At 35.6% G+C, this 24,215-nt stretch overlaps 1 protein-coding gene and 1 pseudogene across 4 annotated transcripts in view; one reads left to right on the top strand and one right to left on the bottom strand.

The window, feature by feature from the left end:
* The window catches only part of LOC106505720 (sarcoplasmic/endoplasmic reticulum calcium ATPase regulator DWORF), a 134,571-nt gene extending 110,811 nt beyond the window's left edge, over positions 1–23,760 (top strand). Inside the window, exons 2-4 of one of the 3 annotated variants that reach the window (XM_084990080.1) lie at positions 19,940–20,980; positions 23,436–23,531; positions 23,630–23,760. In XM_084990080.1, coding sequence (XP_084846206.1) covers positions 20,968–20,980; positions 23,436–23,527 — 105 coding nt within the window. In that variant the 5' untranslated portion in view covers positions 19,940–20,967 and the 3' untranslated portion in view covers positions 23,528–23,531; positions 23,630–23,760. Of the gene's footprint in view, positions 1–19,939; positions 20,981–23,432; positions 23,532–23,629 lie in introns of those variants that run through there. The other 2 variants (XM_084990079.1, XM_084990078.1) reach the window with 2 other exon arrangements.
* LOC110256323 (neo-calmodulin pseudogene) lies at positions 16,114–19,148 on the bottom strand (annotated as a pseudogene). Its single transcript, XR_014822583.1, has one exon. The product of XR_014822583.1 is annotated as a neo-calmodulin pseudogene (transcript).
* Positions 23,761–24,215: the final 455 nt, after the last annotated feature.

The raw sequence follows: 24,215 nt of genomic DNA, 5'->3' as shown, positions 1-24,215 counted from the left end.
TCTGTCAGTAACATGTGACTAGATTTCCATCATTATCATAGGATTTCTATGTCTCAGAAATCATTCTATTGTTTCAAAATAGGAAGAAACTTTGATGGATTATCTTTCTTTTCTTTACATAATATCTTTTTACTCTGCTCTTACAGACCCTGGGTGTTCATTTTATTTTCCTTCTGCTCTCAAATTTTCCTGATTTTTAAAAATAAGAATAAATGTATTTTACAAAACACTGCAAACCTCTCAAATTCCTCTGCTAGTTACATGCTTTTCTCATATTTTCCTTGGACAATGTGCCTTTTTGCTTTTCCTCGGCACCTTGAGTGTGAAGGATAGATGGCAAACGTCTGGAATCTTCTGACCGAGGTTAAAAGGCCTCAGGAGGCATGAACAGACTAGACTCATAGATACTATAAAACAATAGTAACGCAACCACCTCATCACCTCACTATGCAATAGCCCCTTAATGGTCAACACAATTCAACAACAACTTTATGTAGACTACTTAAACAGCATCCTTCTCCCTGGCATAAAAATAACCACACTTTTAGAAAACACTTGAAAAAAGGATCGGCTTTAGAGATTAGGAGTATTTATCTCAGAGACAATTACTATGGAAGGCTTCAAATTTATGAGGGATTATTATGCAGAGAATCAGGACCAGCTGTTCTCCATCTCCAAAGCATCCCAAAGAGAGGGCTAAGCCTCAGGATGAAATAATGAGGTTGGTATGAAGAAGAATTTCCTGATGGTGAGAGCAAAACATTGAAAGAAATACCTTAACATCTGAAAGTATTCCAAAAGCAGAATGATTCTCCTGGAGTGCTTTTCATGTTCAAAATCTGCAAAAGCCTTGAGCTTTCAAGAAATGTGAAATAACATATCTACATTCCTCATCAGGCATTTCTAACATCCTAAAGTCTTGCATGTTGTAGTGGTGCGTTTTGTCTCTATTTCCTGTAGATGGTTTACAATCTGTCCTTCATTTACTCATGTGGTACTGGCGATGCAGTCTGGGGAGGTGGAATTATGTTGTCTTTGGAATCAGCCACATCTGGCAGACATCCATGCTCTACTGTGATTCTGAATTCACTGTGTAGTAGTTGACACATTGCTTCATCTTTCTGAGACTTACTTAGTCTTCTATCATAAAAGAGAATAATTAAGGAAAAAACTATTCATTCTATTAGGTCACAAATAAAATGCTAGTATATAGTAATTAATACACATTGGTTAAAATGTATTTAAGTATACCTACATACATAGGTATACATTAAATAGGAATGTTTTGCAGGAAAAATTCTGACATAGGGGAAACAAAATTCCCTGAACAGATACATAGTACCTTACATTAAAGTAGTTGTCCTATAAAAAGTGTCACAGCATGATTCATTTTCAAAGCAAAATCCCACCTGGAAATTGAAAATTCAAACAATTCCAGGTCAAAGAGAAAATCAAAGTAAAATGTCAGAGTATCTAGAAAATATCAGTAATTAAAACATACTTATCAGAACCCATGGCATACAGCTAAAACTATGTTTGGAGAGCACATGCCCTTAAATGTTTTTATAGATGAAGAATAAATGAATTAAGCATCAGTTTTAAAAGTAGATGAAACAAGACAAACCAAAAGAAAAGTTGAAGGAAAGAATAAATTAAAAGCAAAAATGAATGAAGTGGCAAAACAGAAAAAATGTAAACCTGAATATAAGTTCAAGAGCTTGTTCTTTGAAACACTAGTTAAAAGAAGAGCACAAAATAAGATGTAAGAATGGGTAAATGACGACAGATAGAGGGGAAACGGGAATAATTTGATTCTCATTCAACTCAATACTGAGGTGAAGTGGAATAATTTTTAGGAAAAGGCAAATTTCTAAAACCATCCATAGAGGAGGAGGGCCATTTACTATATTCTGAATTTGTTTATAATTCAAGAGATAGATGAAATTATTAAAACTATTGATGTGTCCCTAATGAAAGGATTGCTCTAACAATTACATACAATTATAAAGCAAGAAAAAAGTAGAAGACAGAAATTGAAAAAGAAGTAAGGTTGTTTATAAACTTTGATTTATATCTGATTTATATTTAGGTTTATATATCAAAACCTGAGAGAATAAAAAAAAATTTCTATTGATCATAAAAATTTTGATAGGTTTTTTTTTGTATACAAAATTCATATAAAACATATAATGGGAAAAACATAATAATAACAACAAATAAATGTTTTACAAGGAAAAAACTTAAGAAATGTCCAGGAATTTAAGAAGAAAATTTTAACACACAAAAGAAAGCTTGACTAAATGGAAAAGTATCTGGTATTCTTGGAATGCTGAATGTTACAGTGTTTTTTGTATCTCAAAACTAATCACTCTACTTAAAGGGAGTCACTTAAAAAATAACAGAAGGTTTTCCTTTCCTTTCCTTTGTTTTTGAACTAAGTAAAGTGATTTGAAAATTCAAGAGGAAAATTAAACATGTTGGAATAATCAAAATAATTCTGAAAATAAGAATAATGAAGGGAACAAGACCTAACATATTTACAAACATTGTAAAGCTGGGATATTTGAAGCAGATTATACCTAGGATGTGAAGAGACAGGTCATTAGAAAAGGTAGCAAGTTAAGCAATAGATTCAGTTCTGTATCTTTTTTTAAAATGATTTTTATTTTTTCCATTATAGTTGGTTTACAGCATTCTGTCAATTTTTTACTGTACATCAAAGTGACCCTGTCACACATACATATATACATTCTTATTCTCACATTATCCTCCATCATGTTTCATCACAAGTGACTCAATATAGTTCCCAGCGCTATGCAGCAGGATCTCATTGCTTATCCATTCCAAATGTGATAGTTTGCATCTATTAACCCCAGGTTCCCAGTCCATCCCACTATCACCCCCTCCCCCTTGGCAACCACAAGTCTGTTCGTCAGGTCCATGTGTGGAAAGGTTTATTTGCGCTGTATATTAGATTCCAGATATAAGTGATATCACATGGTATATGTCTTTCTCTTTCTGACTTACTTCACTTAGTATGAGAGTCTCTAGTTCCTTCCATGTTACTGCAAATGGCATTATTTTGTTCTTTTTTGTGGCTGAGTAATATTACATTTTGTATATATACCACATCTTCTTCAGTTCTGTATGTTGATAGAAGTTTGGGTTAGAAAGACATATGCATTTGTCAAAACTTTGAGTGTATAGTTACAATCTGTCCATTTCATTATATGTAAAATTTATTTTGAGAGGAAAATCTATTAAAATTTACTGGACTTAGCCCAATGACATGCTTACTAATATGTTTTTTCAAATTTTTCAAGTTTATTTTTTTTAAATTTTATTTTGAAGTGGAGTTGATTTACAACATTATTTTAGTTTGTGGTGTATAGCAAAGTGTTTCAGTTAGACATACTCTTTTTCAGATTCTTTTCCATTATAATTTATTACAAGATAATGAATATAGTTCCCAGTACAGTAAGATCTTGGTAAAGTATTTGGAGGAAAGTGTGTTATCTGCAATTTATTTTGAAAGAAATCAGAAAATAAGATGGATTGATGATGGCTAGCAGGTTGCAAGTATGAAAACTTCTGTAATTATGTAAAATTATTTCAACATTAACATAAGCTTGAAAACTTTAAAGTGTTGGAAAAACAGACTCAAATGTATAGAGAAACTTAGAATACACTAAAGATGAAACTGCAGATCTTTAGACTATAGTTTATAGAATGAAAGATTTTTGTCTCATTATAAAAATTTCAAGAACCAGAATGCCAGTGGGAAGGGTTGTTTGTAGGGAGCAGATTTGCTCCTGGTGGATGTCACAGATTGTTCAGGATTTCCTGGTATCCTGACTTAATTTGGCTGCCTGGAAAGTTCACACCACTTCCGGTAAGTGCTCTCTGCTGGGTGAGTGCTTCCCAATTAGGAGCCATGTTGGCTAGCAAGGGGAGACCCGTACACGTTTAAAAATCTAGGAGAAGAGTAAAAGAATGTGTATATATATATGAGACTAGGTCACTATGCTGTACAGCAAAAATTGACACAACACTGTAAGTCAACTATACTCTTAAAAAAAAAAATCTAGGAGAAAATGTGTCGCTGTGTCAGAGGGTATGTTGTGCAGGCCAAGGGCAGCTCTGTTCTTGAGGTATGGTGATTATTCACTCTTGGGAGTTTTTTTGTTACCTTGCTCTTTGATACCTAACAGCTTTAGGATTTAGATCAGTTTATTGCAGAGTTCTGAGTAGTTGATAAAGTGCTATGATTTAACAATTTGTCTGCTGTGGTTTTGTGCTACAGCCCTACATTTATGATTCTTAAAGATTGAGTGGAATGGGTGTTTTGGGAGGCACATCATTCTGCTGTTCTATATACAGAATTTGGAAACAGTGGGGCTCCTGGGAACTCAGCCCAGCTCCCAGCAGGAGTCACTTTGCTACCATGTGGAGAGAAACAGCCAGGCTTCCTCAGCCTTAAAGATGTGCTTAGACTCTGATGGGTAAACACTGGGTTCTTTTTATTTGGAATGTGGAGGTGGAAATGTGGGTATATATTTTGGTGGCAAAAGAGAAATACCAGAAATTTGAATATATGAGGATTCCTTAGTTCTGAGGGCTCTTTGGGAAAGTATTAAAACAGTTTACAGAATGTGTTAACAACTGATTATATTTCCTCAGCATAGACTTCATTGACAATATTATGTTTGATGTTACCCTTTTCTAACTTGAAAATTTACCATTTGAAATATGGAGGTGCTAATGCAGAGTTTCTAAGAAATACCTTTTTTTTTTGGTCCCTGGGTTTACATTTATTTCATTGACAATATCATGGGCTTTTTAAATCTGTCACCTGCCTGATCCCTATTGGAAAGAAATGCTGGAAAGCTTTCAGGGATGGAGGTCACCCAGCTCTTACACATAATCCCCACTGGACAGTATTTCCATGAGGTGTGAGGTATATAATTAGCAGAGGGTCAGCAAATAAGATTTTAAAGAATGTGATTAGAGAAGCAGAAAAGTCACTTCAGGCAAGTTTGTAATATGTGAGTGTTTTCGGAAAAGAGCAGAAGCCAACCAGTGAGGAACTAGAATTCATCCCTGATTCCAGCTGCTTTAATACCCTCTTTAAAAATCCAGATTCCTAGGAAAAAAAAAAAAAAAAAGAGTTTCCGTCATGGCTCAGTGGTTAACGAATCCGGCTAGGAACCACAAGTTTTTGGGTTCGATCCCTGGCCTTGCTCAGTAGGTTAAGGATCCAGCATTGCCGTGAGCTGTGGTGTAGGTCTCAGACATGGTTTGGTTCTGGCTTCGCTGTGGGTCTGGCATAGGCTGGCGGCTACAGCTCTGATTAGACCCCTAGCCTGGGAACTTTCACCTGCCACAGGTGTGGCCCTAGAAAAGACAGAAAGATTAAAAAAAATATATCCAGATTCCTAGCTCAAAAGCTCAAGGTCTGTATGCATTTCCTTGACAACAGATTTGTGTTCAGTGCCTTACTTACCTTGCCACTCAATTCTCACAACAGCACTAAAGTGTAAGTTTTATTATCTCAATTTTACAGGTCAAAAACTGAGGCCAAGAGAGTTAATCATGTTAAAGCTTAATTTTAAAAAAGATAAAATCAGGCCTCCTGGGCAACTATAAAAAGGACCATGTATCTGCATCAAATATTTTATTGAATTCATTAATTAAGGAGGGAAAAAAGTGTCATGATCAATTCAAAGAGCTTCCACGATGCTAGCGTATTTGTACACAACTTAAAGAATTGTTGGATGACGTTGCTGAGCTGGATGTAGAACTATTTCGTGTCCAGATGGCCCTCGATATTTGGTTTTATCTGTTCCATTGCATGGAAATTATTTACATCTCTACTGGAAAAAAAAATTTACAAGCTAGCAAGTAAATTCGTTAAATATGGGAACTATTATTGTAAGTAATAACCATAGTTCAATTAAAAATGAAGTAAGTCAGAAAGAAAAAGACAAATACCACATGATATCAGTTATATCTGGCATCTAATAGAGGGCACAAATGAACCTTTCCACAGAAAAGAAAATCATGGATTTGGAGAATAGATTCCTGGTTGCCAAGGGGGAGGGGAAGGGAGTGGGATGGATTGGGAACTTGGGGTTAATAGATGCCGACTATTGCCTTTGGAATGGATAAGCAATGAGATCCTGCTGTGTAGCACTGGGAACTATATCTAGTCATTTATGATGGAGCATGGAAATGTGAAAAAAAAGAATGTATACATGTATGTGTAACTGGGTCACCATGCTGTATAGTAGAAAATTGACAGAACACTGTAAACAAGCTATGATGAAAAAAAATCATTATATAAAAAATGACACTGAAACAGCACTTTATTTTTTTTACTTATATATGTATCTATATTGAAATATTTGAGAAATAGAAAGTTTTAGGCTGGAAGTGTATTCCACAAACTGCTTTGCAAGATAGGGATCTTGGTACCAATGGCTTGAAGTTTAGGAAATATCTTTTGGAATAAGGAACAGATAAATAGATTCTCACATTTTGGCATCCCTCTGCCTACATTCTTTCTCAACATCCTTCACATTTTAAAGTAGGCTACTAATAGTGGTCTCCAAACTGGGTTCCAGAAAAAGGGTTCTCATGTAATCACTGAACATGTCACATCACGAGAATGAGGTCATGAATACCAAGAAAATATCACAAAGTGTAGAGATTGGGAGTTGGAAGTCCGACCCTAAAGTTAGAAATGTCACTTCACCTTTCTGTACTTTAGTTTGCTTTTTCCTATAGGTGTGGTTGGACTAGATGAGAGATTTCTAAACCTTAAAGCACCACAACTTAATATATAATGCAAATAAAAGAGAAACACTATGGTTAGAGTGAAGAAGAAACAGATGTGGAAGGCCCTGCCTTCTTGCTGCTCCATCTCTTCCTTTCCTTTGGGGAAGGATCAGGGCTGACTACAGAATTTGCAGAGCCCAGTGCAAGATGAAAATTCACAAATGCTGTTCAAAAAAAAAATGACAGAAGTGTCATTATATATGTTATAAAGTGTTTTCCTTTAAAAATATTTGATGACATTAAATGTAAAGGTGTCATGGTGGTACATGAGTAATAACAGAAACTTACAAATAGCAAAAAAAAAAAAAAAAAAAAATGGAGTCTCTTCATGGCTCAGCAGAAATGAATCTAACATCCATGAGGGTGCAGTTTCGATCCCTGGCCTCTCTCAGTGGGTTAAGGATCTGGCATTTCAGTGAGCTGTGGTATAGGTTACAGACATGACTTGGATCCCACCTTGCTGTGGCTGTGGCTTAGGCCAGCAGCTACGGCTTTGATTCGACCCCTAGCCTGGGAATCTCCATATGCCATAAGTACAGCCCTAAAAAGGAAAAAAAATATATTGGGTGTCATAATTTTATGTAATATAATGTATAATAATACCTTAATAATTTGTTGTCTTTATTGACTATAAGATTTTTTTATCCTCCTCACTTTTCTGCAAATTATATATTGGATCATCAGAATTTGTATTTTGAGCAACTTCATTTTCTGTATAAGTGAAAGCAATGTTAGTCACTCTTGGCATATGCAAGATTGTAAGTAATTTTGATAATTTTTTTTGTGGTAATTAGTGAGATATGATAGTGTTCGTGTTTTTCATTTTTTTATTACTCAAATGAATTTATCACATCTGTAGTTGTATAATGATCATAACAATCCAATTTCACAGGATCTCCAACCCACAACCCAAGCACATCCCCCACCCCCCAAATTGTCTCCTCCGGGAACCATAAGTTTTTCAATGTCTGTGAGTCAGCATCTGTTCTGCAAAGAAGTTCAGTCTGTCCTTTTTTCAGATTCCACATGTCAGTGAAAGCATTTGATGTGGGTGTCTCATTGTATGGCTGACTTCACTTAGCATGATAGTTTCTAGGTCCATCCATGTTGCTAAAAATGCTGGTATTTCGTTCTTTTTGATGGGTGAGTAATATTCCATTGTGTATATGTACCACCTCTTCTTTACCCACTCCTCTGTCGATGGACATTTAGGTTGTTTCCATGTCTTGGCTATTGTAAATAGTGCTGCAGTGAACATTGGAGTACATGTGTCTTTGCGAGTCATGGTTTTCTCTGGATAGATGCCCAGGAGTGGGATTGCTGGATCAAATGGTAGTTCTATGTTTAGTTTTCTGAGGAATCTCCATGCTGCTTTCCACAGTGGTTGCACCAATTGACAACCCCACCAACAGTGTACTAGGGTTCCTTTTTCTCCACACCCTCTCCAGCACTTCTTGTTTGTAGACTTTTGGATGATGGCCATTCTGGCTGGTGTAAGGTGGTACCTCAGAGTGGTTTTGATTTGCATTTCTCTAATAATGAGTGATGTTGAACATCTTTTCATGTGTTTCTCGGCCATCTGTATGTCTTCTTTGGAGAATTGTCTGTTTAGATCTTCTGCCCATTTGTTGATGGGGTTGTTTGTTTTTTTGGTATGGAGCTGCAGAAGGTATTTGTAAATTTTGGAGATTAATCCCTTGTTAGTTGATTCATTTGCAAAGATTTTCTCCCATTCTGTGGGTTGTCTTTTTGTGTTATTTAGGGTTTCCTTTGCTGTGCAGAAACTTTTCAGTTTGAGTAGGTCCCATTTGCTTATTTTTCTTTTTGTTGTCAATACTCTGATGGGTGGATCTGAGAAGATGTTGCTGTCGTTTATGTCAGAGAGTGTTTGGCCTATGTTTTCCTCTAGGAGTTTGATAGTGTCTGGTCTTATATCTAGGTCTTTAATCCATTAGGAGTTTATTTTTGTGTATGGTGTTAGGGAGTGTTCTAATTTCATTCTTTTCCATGTGGCTGTCCAGTTTTCCCAGCACCACTTATTGAACAAGCTGTCCTTTCTCCATTGTATAGTCTTGCTTCCTTTGTCATAGATTAGTTGGCTGTAAGTGCATGGGTTTAATTCTGGGCTTTCTATCCTGTTCCACTGATCTATATGTCTGTCTTTGTGACAGTACCATGCAGTTTTGACGACTGTTGCTTTGTAGTATAGTCTGAAGTCCAGGAGCCTGATTCCTCCAGCACCATTTTTCTTTTTCAGGAATTTTTGATAATTTTTTAAGATTTTTCTGCAGATGTAACTATTACCAAAGAGCTGTTAGGAGTCTTTTACAGGCTGTGATAGTATTATAATAAATTTCTGATAAATTTATACAAAATATAAATTTTACTACATCAGGAGCTGGTGATTCTTGTGGAACAATTTTTCTAGAAAAATATTTATCTCTCCATACATCAGTTTTGTGTAATTCTGAACTTAATTTTAAATGTAAATTTATACAATGACATTTCAATATTTCTTTTGACAATTTTCTATCACTTATGGAAGTTGTGCAAGAAACCAAAAGTAGCTTTATGATTTGTATATATTTCAAAACATGTTATGCATTCTATTGCCTTATCCCCAATTAAAAGGAAAAATAATTCTGAAATTGTCTACTGATTTATATTTGGTTCATCCAAAGCTTCATACAAAAATAGTGTTATTTTCCATCAAATGTAAGAAAATTAAATTTAATTCCTATTTCAAAACCTGTGGATATTCCATCTTGCAAGGTTTTTCACAATCTACTGCCAAAATTCACTGCATATCCACCAGCAGTTGCATCCAGACATGCCTGCTACTGTCCCTACTGCCATCTGTGCCCACATGCTGGTCTAGTTCCACTCCCCTGTTCTTGGTGGCTTGGGACTGTCCCAGGCTCGCAGGGTCCTTTGCTGTATGGATGCCATTTGCAAAACTTGGAGTCTGAACCTGCCCACGCATGGGCTGCTGCATCACCATCACAGCTTACATGCGCTGCCTCCTCCATAACTGCTCATGCACATGCTCTATTGCCCCATCTACGCTGACAAAATGCAAGCTCAAAGATAAGAATTTCAAGACACTGGGAGCAGAGCACTAAAACAAGCACGGGGCCCTTCTTGGCATGGAGTCCTAATAATTGTACAGGTGGCAGCCTGAGAGGCTTGCCCTGGAAAGCACTCTCAGAGCTCTGTAAATTCATATGACGGTGATTTCACTTACTGGCTTTCTCCCATTCATTTTCCTGGATCATAAAAGCTCAGTTCAGTTTAGCAAGGTACCATTAATTAATGTTTGGGTAGATGAAGATAAACTCACAAGACTAAGAATGAACTGTCCAAAAAATGGGAAAATTCGGAAGATCGATGCCACAGAAACCAAGACAAGGAATACTTCAAAGTAATCAATGGTGTCAAGGGACACCAAGAGGTCATCAGTAAGTAAGATCAGGACTGAAAATTTTCCATTGACTTTAGCAACACAGAAGTCACCTGATCTTAGATTTTTATAATCTTAGAAATAAGTTGTTTCAAGGGAGAAATGTAGGCTGAAGCCCAATCGGAAGTGCATGGAGAAATGAGTAGAAGCTGAAAAATGGACTCCCGCAGCCCCTTTCATGCTGCAGCCTGAGGCTCACTAGGTATGGTCCCTTTACCTGAGGAACTATAGTGCTGCCCTCTGCTCTGAGCCACCCTTCCCTTTCTGTGACATGCAAGGAAGAGTCCTAGGGAGGATCAGGTAGTCTGTAAAACTCTGTTGCCTCTTATTCATTAATCTTGATACTTTTCATATCTTGGACTTCTCAGACTGGATAAACTTTGCTCAGTATATTCTACTGTAGTTTGCTGAACCCTTTGATTGGACTTTGAACACATAAATTTTTCCTCATAGCAACTCAGTCAACAAAAGTTGATAATAGGGGAAAGTCTCATCTAACCCATCAAAACTGTATTCATTAGACCCATCATAAATGTACCAACCCTGCTTTGGCCCCATCAATAATCCCCCTTTTTGATGAGTAATCAAGCACCACCTGGTCTGAGTTTCCATCATCTCCCTTATCTGGATTATTACAATAGCCTTCTAATAATCTCCCTGCTTCTATCCTTGCTCACCAACACAACAGCCAGAATGACACTTTAAAAATATTTAAGTCAGGAGTTCCCTTCGTGGTGCAGTGGTTAACAAATCTGACTAGGAACCATGAGGTTGTGGATTCAATCCCTTCCCTTGCTCAGTGGGTTAATGATCTGGCATTGCCGTGAGCTGTGGTGTAGGTCGCAGATGCGGCTCGGATCCTGCATTGCTGTGGCTCTGGTGTAGGCCTGCAGCTACAGCTCCAATTAGACCCCTAGCCTGGGAACCTCCATATGCCGTGGGAGTGGCCCAAGAAATGGCAAAAAGACAAAAAAAAAAAAATTTAAAAATATTCAAGTCAGATTTTATTCTCCCTTTAAAATTTTTGTTCTGCTCCTTGTTTCACTCAGAGAAAAACCAAACTTCTAACAATGGCAGATGAAGCCCTCCTTAGTCTACTCTCTGACCTCTTCTCTCACTGATTTCCCCCTTGCTCTCCTTGCTGGAGTGACACTGACTCCTTGCTATTCTTCAATCCTGCCAGGAAAAGCTGGATTTAGGATCAACCTAATTACTAGCCATGGTCATCCTTACTTCTTTTTTCATAGCGCTTAGCACCTTTCTGAATGTAATTTTGGGAGGGCAGGGATCTTTGTTTATTCATTAATGGATTTCAAGTGCCTAGAATGGTGTCTAGTACACAGTAGGTGCTCGGTAATTGTTACTGTTTGGCCTGGCACTTCTCCTAATTCTGTTCCACTCCCCTTCCCCTTTTCACCATGGGGGCCTGGGGATTCTTTTCTAAAACTTTATTTCAAGAACAAATTTGAACTTTTTAAAGTTGAGGTATGATTCATGTACTGTAAACTTCACTCTTTTAAAGTGTACTATTCAGTACCTTTAGGATATTCATAAGGTTGTGCAACCATTGCCACCATCTAATTCCAGAATGTTTTCATCACTGCCCACAGAAAGTCCCCAGCCCTTAGCAGTCACTCCCCATTCTCATCTCCCATTCATCCTCAAGCAACCACTGATCAACTTTTTGTCTCCTAGATTTTCCCATTCTGGACATTTCATTAAATGGAGTCATACAATACAATACGGATTCTTTTAAGATAATATTTTCAAAATTTGACCATGTTTTAGCATGTACCAGAACTTCATTTCTTTTTGTGGCTGAACAATATCACATTGTATGGGCATTCGGGTTGTTTCCACTATTTGACTATTTTAAACAATGCCGCTGCAAACATTTGTGTGGACTTTTTGTTTGAATACCTGCTTTTAATTCTCTTGAGTATACATGGAAGAATGAAACTGCTAGGTCATGAAGTAATTCCATATTTAACATCTTGAGGAATTGCAAAACAGTTTTTCAAAGTGGCTGTACCATTTTACATCCCTACCAGCACTGTAAGGGTTTGTTTTCTTCCTGTTTTTGTCAACACTTATTATTGTCTGTCATTTTTTATTATACATATCTTAGTGAAGGTGAAGCAGTAGCTCATTATGGGTTTCATTTGTTTGTTTTTTGTTTGTTTGGTTTGGTTTTATTCTTTTTTTAATAGTTGCACTTATGGCATATGGAAGTTCCTGAGCCAGGAGTTGAATAGGAGCTGAAGCTGGTGCCAATGCCATAGCATGGTAACACTGAACCCAGGCCACATCTGCAACCTATGTGGCAGCTTATGGTGATACCTAATCCTTAACCTACTGATCAAGGCCAGGGATCGAACCTGCATCCTCACAGAGACAACATTGTGTCCTTAACCTGCTGAGCCATAGTGGGAACACTTCATTGTGGTTTTGATTTGCATTTTCCTAATGACTTAAGTATATTTTCATTGCATATTGGGCATTTAGATAAATGTCTATTCAAATTTCTTGCCTGTTTTATTTATTTATTTTTAATTACTAAATGAATTTTATTACACTTATAGGTATACAACAGTCATCAAAACCAAATTTTACAGCATTTCCATCCCAAACCCTCAGTGTATTCCCCCACCCCCAACCTTTCTCATTTGGAAACCATAAGTTTTTCAAAGTCTGTGAGTCAGCATCTGTTCTGCAAATAAGTTCATTCTGTCATTTTTTTAGATTCCACATGTAAGTGATAGCATTTGATGTTGATGTCTCATTGTCTGACTGACTTCACTTAGCATAATAATTTCTAGGTCCATCCATGTTGCTAAAAATGCCATTATTTCTTTCCTTTTAATGGCTGAGTAATATTCCATTGTGTATATGTACACATTTTCTTGATCCACTTCTCTGTTGATAGACATTTAGGTGGTTTCCATGTCTTGGCTATGGTATATAATGCTGCAATGAACACTGGAGTACAGGTGTCTTTTTGAGTCATGGTTTTCTCTAGATAGATGCCCAGGAGTGGGACTGTTGGGTCAAATGGTAGTTCTATTTTTAGTTTTCTGAGGAATCTCTGTACTGTTTTCCACAGTGGTTGTACCAATTTACATTCCCAACAACAGTGTAATTGCTGCCCATTTTAAACTTCTTTTGTTGAATTGTAAGAGGTTTTTTTGGTTTTTTTAATTGTCTTTTTAGGGCTGCACCCATGGCACATGGAAATTCCCAGGCTAGGGGTCAAATTGGAGTTGTAGCTACCAGCCTATACCACAACCACATCAGTGTCAGATCCAAGCCATGTCTGTGATTTATACCACAGCTCACAGCAACACTGGATCTTAACCCACTAAGTGAGGCCAGGGATCGAATCCACATCCTCCTGGTTACTAGTCAGGTTCATTATCACTGAGCCACAGGGGAACTCCTATAAGAGTTTTTTTAAAAATATATTCTGAGAGTTCTCATTGTGGCTCAGCCGGTTATGAACCTGGCTTGTAGTCATGAAGATGTGGGTTACCGGCCTCACTCAGTGGGTTAGGGGTTGCCATGAGCTGTGGTGTAGGTCACAGACACAGCTTGGATCCCACATTGCTGTGCCTGTTGAGTAGGCCGGCAGCTGCACCTCCAAAGCAACCCCTAGCCTGGAAATTCCCATATGCCACAAATGTGGCCCTAAAAGCAAAAAAAAAAAAAAAAAAAAAAAAAAAATTCTGGATACTAAATCATTATCAGACATGCGATTTGCAATATTTTTCCCATTTCACAGACTGCCTTTTTATGGCATTCTTTGATGTATAAAAGTTTTAAATATTGATGAAGGCAAATTTACCTTTTTTTCTTTGATTGCTTCAACTTAAGGTGTTATACCTAAGAAGTCATTGCCTGATTCACCCCTATATATTCTCCTGACTTTGTAGTTTAACTCCTACATTTAGTTTTTGGTGCATTTTGAGTTAATTTGTGTATATGGTATGAGGTATGGATCCACTTTCATCCTTTTGTATGTGAAAAGGGAAAGACTACACTTTCCCTAATATTTTGTCTTGGCAGCTCAGTTGAAAATCAATTGACTTTAAGTGTTTGGGTTTATTTCTGGACTCTCAATTATATCCCATTGACCTATATGTCCTTATGCCTGTACCACACATTCTTGATTACTGTAGCTTTGTAGTTTTGAGATCAAGGAGTCCTCTAACCTTGTTCTCCTCTTAAAGATTGTTTATTCAGGGTTCCTTGCAATTCTGTATGAATTTTAAAGTTAAGTTTTCCATTTCTGTCAAAAAAAAAAGACCATTGGTATTTGGATAGGAATATATGGGATCTGTGGATTGCTGTAAGTGGTACTGCCATCTTTCACAATATGAAGTACTTCAATCTGTGAAAATGGAATCTTTCCATTTATTTAGATTTTTAATTTCCCTCAGCACTGTTTTTTTACTCTTCAGTTACAAGTCTTGTGTATTTTTGGTTAAATTTATTCCTAGGTAGTTTATTTTTTTTGATACTACTGTAAATGTTATTTTTTCTTAATTTTTAAATTGTTCATGGCTAATATGTAGAAATGTAACTGATTTTGTGTTGATCTTTTATTTTGTAAGCTTGCTGAATTTGATTATTAGCTCTAACAGATTTTTTGTGTGTGGATTCTTTAGGATTTTTTATATTTATTGTCATGTCATCTTCAAATAGAGATAAACTTCTTCTTTTCCAATTTGGATGTATTTTTCTTCATTTTCCTGCCTAATTCTCCTGGCTACAACCTCTAGTATAGTACTGAATAAAAATGTGAGGGTAATCATCCTTGTCTTATTCATGATGTTAGGAGGGAAGCATTCAGTTTTTTGCCATTAAGTATGATATTAGTGGTGGGTTTTTTTGTGTGTTTTTTTGGTTTTTGTGTTTTTTTGTAGACACCTTATATGAGGTTGAGGAGGTTCCTTCCTAATGTATTGAGGAACATTTTATCTTCAAATGGTGTTGGATTTTGTCAAATGTTTTTCCTGACTCTACTGAGATGATCATTTGGATTTTGTTTCTTATTCTATTCATATGGGTGTATAACATTAACTGGTATTTGAATATTATGCTGGGTGCATTCCTGGGATAAATCCCACTTGGTCGTGGTGAATAATTCTTCTATATGTTGCTAGATTTGGTTTGTTAGTTTATTGCTGAGAATTTTTGCAACTATTTTCATAAGTGAGTTTGGTCTGTAGTTTTTTTTTTGGGGGGGGGACTATAATTTTGTTATTGGAAAACAAATGTACAACTTGGAATGGATTTGAGGCAAATTGTGCCATAAGCAGATTTTCTTTAAGTGGCTAAAACAAAGCTTAAAGAGCAAGTAACAATAATAGAAAATGTTTCTGGCACAGGACCAGCAGTATAAAAAATAGTGCATGAGTATCTGTATAAAACACCCATTTTGCAATAGTGCCATTTCTAAGTACATATTGTCAACTGTGCATATCCATGTGGAGTTACAATTCCACATTTTAACAATAACATGCTAACAGTTCCTAAATAAAACTACTTTAAAAAAGGCATAACCAGATGTTCCCTCATTTGACCAACTCCATCTAAGTTTAGATGTGCAGAAGGGCTTATATATATCCAGAGTAAGCCACATGCAACATATTACTTGATCAATTTTCTAAAATAAGGTTTCAGAACCATAACAATAAGATAAGGGAAGAAAACATGGAGGAATGAAGTCCCAATTACTATACCCGCATATACATATGTATATGTGTGTGTATATCTATATACATGTTTGACAGTAGGGGAATCCTTTTACAGATAAGTTACAAAGAAAAGACAGTTTTGTACAAGAAATTTAACACATTCTCAAACAGTCTGCAGTTTGCTGTCATCATTTGTACAAACTCTTCATAGTTTACTTGATCATCTCCATCAATACTTGTTTCCCTGATCATTTCATCAACCTCTTCATCTGTTAACTTCTCTCCAGGGATTGTTATTACATGGCGAAGCTCTGCTGAACTAATATAGTCATTGCCATCCTTATCAAACACATGGAATGCTTCTCTAATTTCTTCTTCCCTGTCAGTGTCTTTCATTTTTCTTCATCATTATCAGAAATTCCAGGAAGTCAGTTGTGTCATTACCATCAACATCTACTTCATTAATCATGTCCTGTAACTCTGCTTCTGTGGGATTCTGCCCAAGAGACCTCATTACAGTTCCCAGTTCCTTTGTTGTTATAGTTCCATCATCATCCATGTCAAATAGTGAAAAAGAGCAGATTCTGCAATCTTCTCTTCAGTCAGTTGGTCATCCATGCTGCAAGCACTAGCTATCTCTGGGACATGACTACCTAACCACTCAGCTCTCTTGCTCCACCTGGACTCTGTAGTTTTCTTATAATATCTTTCGCTTTAGTATCAGGGTCATACTGGACTCGTAGGATGAGTTAAGAAGACTTTCCCCCACTCCCTCTACTTTTGGAAAGAGTTTTTGAAGTGTTAGTATTTACTTTACATGTTTGGCAGAATTCATCAGTGAAGCCATCTCTTCCAAGGCTTTTCTTTTGGGGACTTATTTTTTTATTATGACTTTAATCTCTTTTTTATAAGTCTATGCAAATATTATATTCCTTTTTGAGGCAGTTTTGATAATTTGTAGGGATTTGTACATTTAATCTACCATATGCAGATCTATCTACTATAACTCCAGACACTGAAGGTTAAAAATGTTTGATAAGTGAAGAATCCCGACTTATCTTGAATAAGGAGACAAATATTTGAATTTTTTAGCTTAAAAACACCAGAAGAATCTAATGTCCCCTTGATAATAAAGGATTTGAGAGCTAAATAGTCAAGAAAGTATGCAAAATAGAAATAGAAATTGTACCTAAATATCTAACTGGTATGTTCTAAGAGGAATATTAGAAAATGGACAAATATAGGCACTTAGGTTTATGAGTTCAAAGTAAAACTAGTCTATTAATGAATAAAACATTTTTTTCCTGGGTAAATACTATAAAATTTTCTTTAACCGAAGGATACCAAGGAAATGAGATTCTAGATTAAACATTTTTCTGAGATCTGAGCAAATTCATGTTCATTGAATAAGTTTCTCTTCTTTCCTTCTCTCTTTCTATAGAAAATTAAGAAAAATAGTTATAATCCCTCCTCAGAACCCATGTTTGTAGTAATAACATTAATATTTCACATCAAAAAAGAAAGCTTAAGATAGAAAACTGAAATAGAAATAAATATTTTAAATGTAGAAACATTTTCATAATTCTATTTTTGTACATTTTAGGCAGATTATTTTACTCTATATGTATCTTTGTTCTTTGGAGGGTACCTCACTGTTTATTTTGAATATCTTTTTTTTTTGGCTTAAGAAAAAGTATTCATTTGAGTCTATTTAGTTAAACACTTTAGTGTCTGAGATCAATCACATTTTACTTCTCTTTGTCTATCTTTCCTTCAATTATATTTATTTAATATTGAATATATTGAAATATTCAGTATATTTAATATTGAAAAAAAACTCCCAAATTTACCAGAGATTTTTGTTACATAGTACATAATCTCTCCTCCTATCTGGTACTTTGTTTTATTTTGATTTTTGTTTGTTTTTTGGCATTCCACTTGCACTTTATTTATTTTAAGATTTTATTGAAGTATAGTTGACTTACAGTGTTATGCTCTACAACAAAGTGATTCAGTTATACATATACACACATCCATTATTTTTCAGATTCTTTTCCCATATAGATTATCACAGAATATTGGGTAGAGTTCCCTGTACAGCAGGTCCCCATTGGCCAACGATTCCATATACCACAGTGTGCATATGCCAATCCCAAATCCCTAATCTGTCCCTCCCCTTACCCACCTGTTCCCTTTGGTAACCATAAATCTATTTCCAAAGTCTGTGAGTCTATTTCTGTTCTGCAAATAAGTTCATATATATCCTTTTTAAAGATTCTACATATAAATGATGTCATAAGATATTTAGCATTCTCTGACTTACTTCATTTAGTATGATAATCTCTAGGTCCATCCATGTTGCTGCAAATGGCATTATTTTGTTCTTTTTTATGGCTGAGTAGCATTCATTGTATATACATAACACATCTTTATCCAATGCTCTGTCAATGGATATTTAGGTTGCTTCCATGTCTTGGTTATTATAAACAATGCTGCAGTGAACATTGGGGTGCATGTATCTTTTTGAATCATGGTTTTCTCTGGATAGGTGCCAAGGAGTGGGATTGATGGATCATACAGCAGTTTTACTTTTAGTTTTTATGGAACCCTCATACTATTTTCCATAGCGGTTATACCAACTTATATTCCCACCAACAGTGTAAGAGGGTTCCCTTTTATCCACACCCTTTCCAGCAATTTCCTTTTTCTACTTTTTTCTTTCTTTTTTTTTTTATGACCACACCTGCAGCATATAGAAGTTCTCAGGGTAGAGGCTGAGTTGGACCCACAGCTGCAGGCCTATGCCACAGCCATGGTAATACCTGATTAGAGCCCCTTCTGCAACCTATGCAGCAGCTTGTGGCAACACTGGATCCTTAAGCCACTGAGTGAGGCCAAGGATCAAACCCACATCCTCATGGATACTATGTCTGGTTCTTAACCTGCTGAGCCATAATAGGAACTCCCAGCATTTTTTGTCTGTAGACTTTTTGATGATAACCATTCTGACTGGTGTAAAATGATACATCATCTTAGTTTTGATTTGCATTTCTCTAATAATTAGCAATGTTGAATATCTTTCCATGTGTTTTTTGGCTATCTGTGTGTCTTCAAAGAGAAAATCAAACAATACCTAGAGACAAGCAAAAATGAAAATAAAATGATCCAAAACCTGTGAGATACAGCAAAAGCAGTTCAAAGAGGAAGTTTATAGCAGTACAATCTCAGTTTGGGAAACAAGAAAAATCTCAAATAAACAACCTAACCTTACACCTAATGCAACTAGAGAAAGAAGAATAAACAATACCCAAAGTTAGTAAAAGGAAAGAAATCATACAGATCAGAGTGGAAATAAATGGAACAGAAATGAAGAAAACAGTAGAAAAGATCAATGAACCTAAAAGCTATTTCTTTGAAATGATCAACAAAATTGATAAACCGTTACCCAGATTCATCATGAAAAAAAAAGGAGAGGGCTCAAATCAATGAAATAAGAAATGAAAAAGAAGTTATAATGGACACTACAGAAATACAAATAATCATGAGAGACTACTACAAACAACTATATGCCAATAAATTGGACAACCTAAAAGAACTGGACCAATTCTTAGAAAGGTACAATCTCCCAAAGCTGAGCCAGGAAGAAATAGAAAATAGGAACAGACTAATCACAGGTTCTTCCTTTCTGATATAGTCAGGTGTGAAAGAGATGACAACTTGGCTTAAATGACATTAAACAGTCAATAAATTTACCAGATTTTTGGCTGTACCCTCTAATCTGTAGGTGTATGACTTAAGGTAGAAATTCATATGTTATCTTTGCTTGGGTGGGTAGTAGCACCCAGGATTCATGTAATAATGTCTCAACCACACTATCACAAATGGGAAAGTAGAGAGATGAGGCTTTTAAGCATGTTAACAAGTAGTTCATATTTCTATTCTCTAGGAGATGGAGAAACATTGGTGGGTTTTGATCAGTGATGAGCAAGGTCAACCACAGGGAAACATTGCTCTTGGAATTCTGTGGAGGCGGATCTGTTCAGGTAAGTCTTGTCTTACAGAGGAGAACACTCTTTCTCAACCATGTGTTAGATGTGAAAGTCGGTTACAAGGTCATTTTGCAAAACTTTTCCATCCAGACAAAGTTATTCCAATGAGAATCTAGAGCATAGTGTAGGTCATGTTACATAAACCAGATTGGACTTTGAAAAATGGAATGTCCTATTTTTATACATTGCTAATAAAAACAACAAGCTGATGACTTCTCTCTGAAAATTCTAGGTAATACCGTAACATTTTATTGTTTTAGTTTCTAGGACATTTATATTATAATTTTTTGGTTTTAGAATGGTTCATAGGAAGGGGCACCATTTATTGTATCTTTTGCATTCTGTAATGTAATAAAGAACTGTCTATATTTCATTTAGCTTTTTCATTTAATCTTGTGACACTTCTTCTGTGGGTAGGTATTATTATCATCATTTTAAAATTAAAGAAGCTGATGCTCAGGTTAAGCAACTTGGCCTTTATTGCAGAAATAGCAGAGTTGGAATTTGAAGCCCGGTCTCCCTAACCCTTAAGTCCTTTCTTTCCTTCACCCTTTCTCTTTACTAATACTTATCTAATTACAATGCCATCTTTCCTCTCTCTGTACACTCACTCCCTTCAATGAACATTTTCTTCATGTTTTCGGAGGCATTGGGTAAATTTTAAAAAATCTGTGTAGCTCTGGGTTAGGATAATTCATCTTCATTTGTTCAGGTCGTGTAGCCCCTTGTTTCCTCCATAACAACAGGATAAAGAAAGAGACAGAGGTTCTGCTTTCCAGTGTCTTACATCACCCAGATAATTGGCAGCCAGGAGAAGGGCAGCTGCCACACTCTTCAGAGATCTATTTAAAGTTCAAAAAGACGCAGGATAACAATAACAAGAAGGTAAGCGTGGCTCTGACCAACCCACCCAACAACAGGAAGAATGGCTGAAAAAGGTAAGATTTAAGGCATCCAACTCTCTTGGCAAAAAAGAGTCCAGGCTCCCTGGATTATTTTATGTTCCCCAATATTTGCTGTTTCTTGGTTATTTTGAAGAATGTGATATCTCTACTTAAGGAGTATGAACCATGTATGTTAGTATAGATGCAAAAAAAATGCATGATATTCAATTTATGGACCATGTCTATACATTATATGAATAATTTTGAAAGGATTAAAGAAACAAAGGAGTTTAATTTGTTCATGTTTGTTTTGAAAGATGAGTTAGAAGTAGGTTACTCTCCGGGGTGGTGCTAGATTTGAGGTAGGGTGGTATGCTGGGCCAAAATTAAGGAATTTGAATTCTGTGTCTGATCGCTACTAAATGGCCATGTGAATTTGAGGAAATCCCTACACATTTCTGAGTTTCTTTAATAACTCTCAAATAAAAATAAATAAAATAGTCTTAGTCACCTCTAATATGCTTCACTACTAAATTTCTTTTTTTCCTTGCTTTTAAATTTTTTATATTTGAAGAAAAATGATTGACTGTAATGTGATAAAATGGGCTGAATATATATACCATGTCCAAGAGTGTTTCAATGCCTATAGGAATTGATGCTTTTAATCCTGACAATAACCTCAGGAGACGTGAAGTATTATTATCATTCCCATTTTACAGATAAGGAAACTGCAAAGCTTTGAGGCATAGCAAAGTTCAGCAACTTGCTTGTGATCACATAGAGAGTAGTGGCACCATGTTTTAAGCCTGGACAGTCTCATTCCAGAGCACAGTGCCCTTAAGAATACTTGCAGGCATAACTGCTTGGACATGCTCAGGATTGGACAAAGGGAGAGGTATTTTGAAATTACTCTTCATATTTAATGCACAGAATGTTATGTTCCTATGTAGTCCTATTTCAGACTGGTGTTAGATTATAAAAAATTTAAAGTATACCTGTATTTGTGTTCTGTTGAGTATTCAAATGCACACTTATATTGTTTTACAAGGAATAATAAGTAATACTCTTTTTAGTGCTTTATTATATGGAAGTTTTAGAATCATATTAAAACATGCTTGTATAAAATAAGTGCTCAATTAAAATATGTGTTAACTTTAAAGTTCTTTGAAATTGGAAAAAATACTAAATATAGGAACAGTTCAAAAAATTACTATGTACTTCCACTGTAATGGCGCCTTAATTCATAAAAAGGCTTTCATCCAAATGAGAGTAAAAGGCATCTCATAATGTTTGCCTTATGCTTAAAGGAGTATCAGATGACAGGTAAAGAGAGGGGTTTTTCCATTTACCAAGTGTGGTTAACACTGTTCAAGGTCACAATGAGTTGGAGAAGCAAGGAAAGCCATTGAACTTGTGAGAGTTAGGAGAGACTCCAACATTTTTAGAAACATAGATGTAAACTACAAAAATTAATTTTCATTTCAGAAGGTATGCTATTATGAGTGCCTTCTAATTTTAGAAGTGTCTCATATCCTGGTGATTTTGTTTTAATGCCATTTAAAAACTTCACATTTTAAAGTGATGGAAATTGTAACAGGAATGCAATTGCTAAGAATATGCATTCTCTGTTAGCTATGGCATCAAATCGAATTGTGCTTTTCAATTAAGAATATAGCTGAGCCTTTAACGCAAAGACATCAATTCTATGTTTTTCTATCCTGTTTTGAATCTTTTTGTGTGGTCTTTGTGTGTTTGAAAGAACAAGGTTGAGAAGCAGTGAATATTTTAAAAAGATACTTCTATAAATTGCTTTTTACAGGTAGGGTTTCAAATAGGAGACATAAGAGGAATTATTGTACCATTGTTTTTTATGTGTGTGTTGGATCAGTGTTGGTTGCTATTTTGAACCAGTTTAAAAAAAATAGAATCTCTTGTCTCTAGTCAAGAATGATTATATAAAGTATAATGCTTTGCTTTTCCTGTGATACTTAAGATATGACACTTAGCTATCAAAGCTAAGAAAGATTTTCAACACCTTTTCCTATGTTACAATTATTTAGTAGGAATTACTTCAGAGTCATTTTCAAGTGTTTTTATGTAAATAGCTGGTCTCTGTGTTATTGAACAAATGCACAAATGTGTTTTGTTTACAACAAACAAACACAGCCTCACATGTACGGCCTCACATTTTATCCTCACAACTCTGGGAGGTGGAGATCACAAGTTTCACCATCCATATTTTTCAAATAGGGAAGTTCAAGCTCAGAACTGCCCAAGGTCACATAACTGTAAAAGGGAAGCCTGTGGTCTGAACACAGGTTTTCTATTCCAAATACCCAGCTGAGTCACAAGTACCCTTTGTAGCAAAGAAAATATGGGCATGGGTATGATTAGAGAGTGTATTTTTTTCCTTGATATTACACCATATTTCCTCTTATCCTCTTGGTTCAGAAGATTTAATGCCAAAATGACCTACCTGATCTGTTTTTCTTTGTTTATTTTAAAGCAGAATCTACATTATCACACCTTCTGGTCCCTATTCTTCTCTTGATTGGCTGGATTGTGGGATGCATCGTAATGGTTTATGTTGTCTTCTCATAGAAAGGTAAACTTTTCAATAACTGAATCCTTTATGAATAAAGAGTATACATTACTCTGGAAATAGTCTTTTCTATTTTACTAATGGAACATTTTATCATGCAGGCAAGAAGACTTCAGATTGACATCATTTAGAAGAATTAAGAAAATCATGAAAATGACAAGATAATTAAACGTTTCTCATGTAAATAACAGCAATGTTTGACATCAGTTTATTAACTTGGATTTGTAAACTGGTTCTTTAGTGGGCTTAAGAATCACTTTATTCTAAAGTGTTTAAGCATGTTTAAAATTCTGGGTACAAATAAGAACTACAAGAAAATATAGATGAATTTCTCTATAAGCTTGGGGTAGAAAAAAATGCTCTCAACCATGACTTAAAATGGATAAGCAATAGGAAGTTTTGTAACTTATATTAGAAAATTTTGGTCATCCCTCAGATATATAGAATATGTAGAAAAATATATAGAAAAATGAGTTAGAGATACAATGAGCTAGAGATACAAAGAGATAGTTCACAGAAAACAAAAATTTAAGTATAAACTTAACCTTTAACCTCTTTTAATAAGAGAACTATAATTAACAGTGCATTTAAGAACCATTGCTCAGCTTTAAGATAGGAAAAAATGAAGATATTTGGCAATATATGTACTGGGAAAGCTTGCAGAAGTAACTATGCTCAAATACTGTC

The sequence above is a fragment of the Sus scrofa genome, chromosome 13 (genome assembly GCF_054392235.1).
Source record: "Sus scrofa isolate SSC_HxYL_T2T_F1_AM1 chromosome 13, Sscrofa_HxYL_maternal_Yorkshire_Landrace_v2.0, whole genome shotgun sequence".
Taxonomy (NCBI): domain Eukaryota; kingdom Metazoa; phylum Chordata; class Mammalia; order Artiodactyla; family Suidae; genus Sus; species Sus scrofa.
The sequence above is the reverse complement of the archived record's forward strand: the minus strand, read 5'-3'. Positions and strand labels throughout refer to the sequence as shown.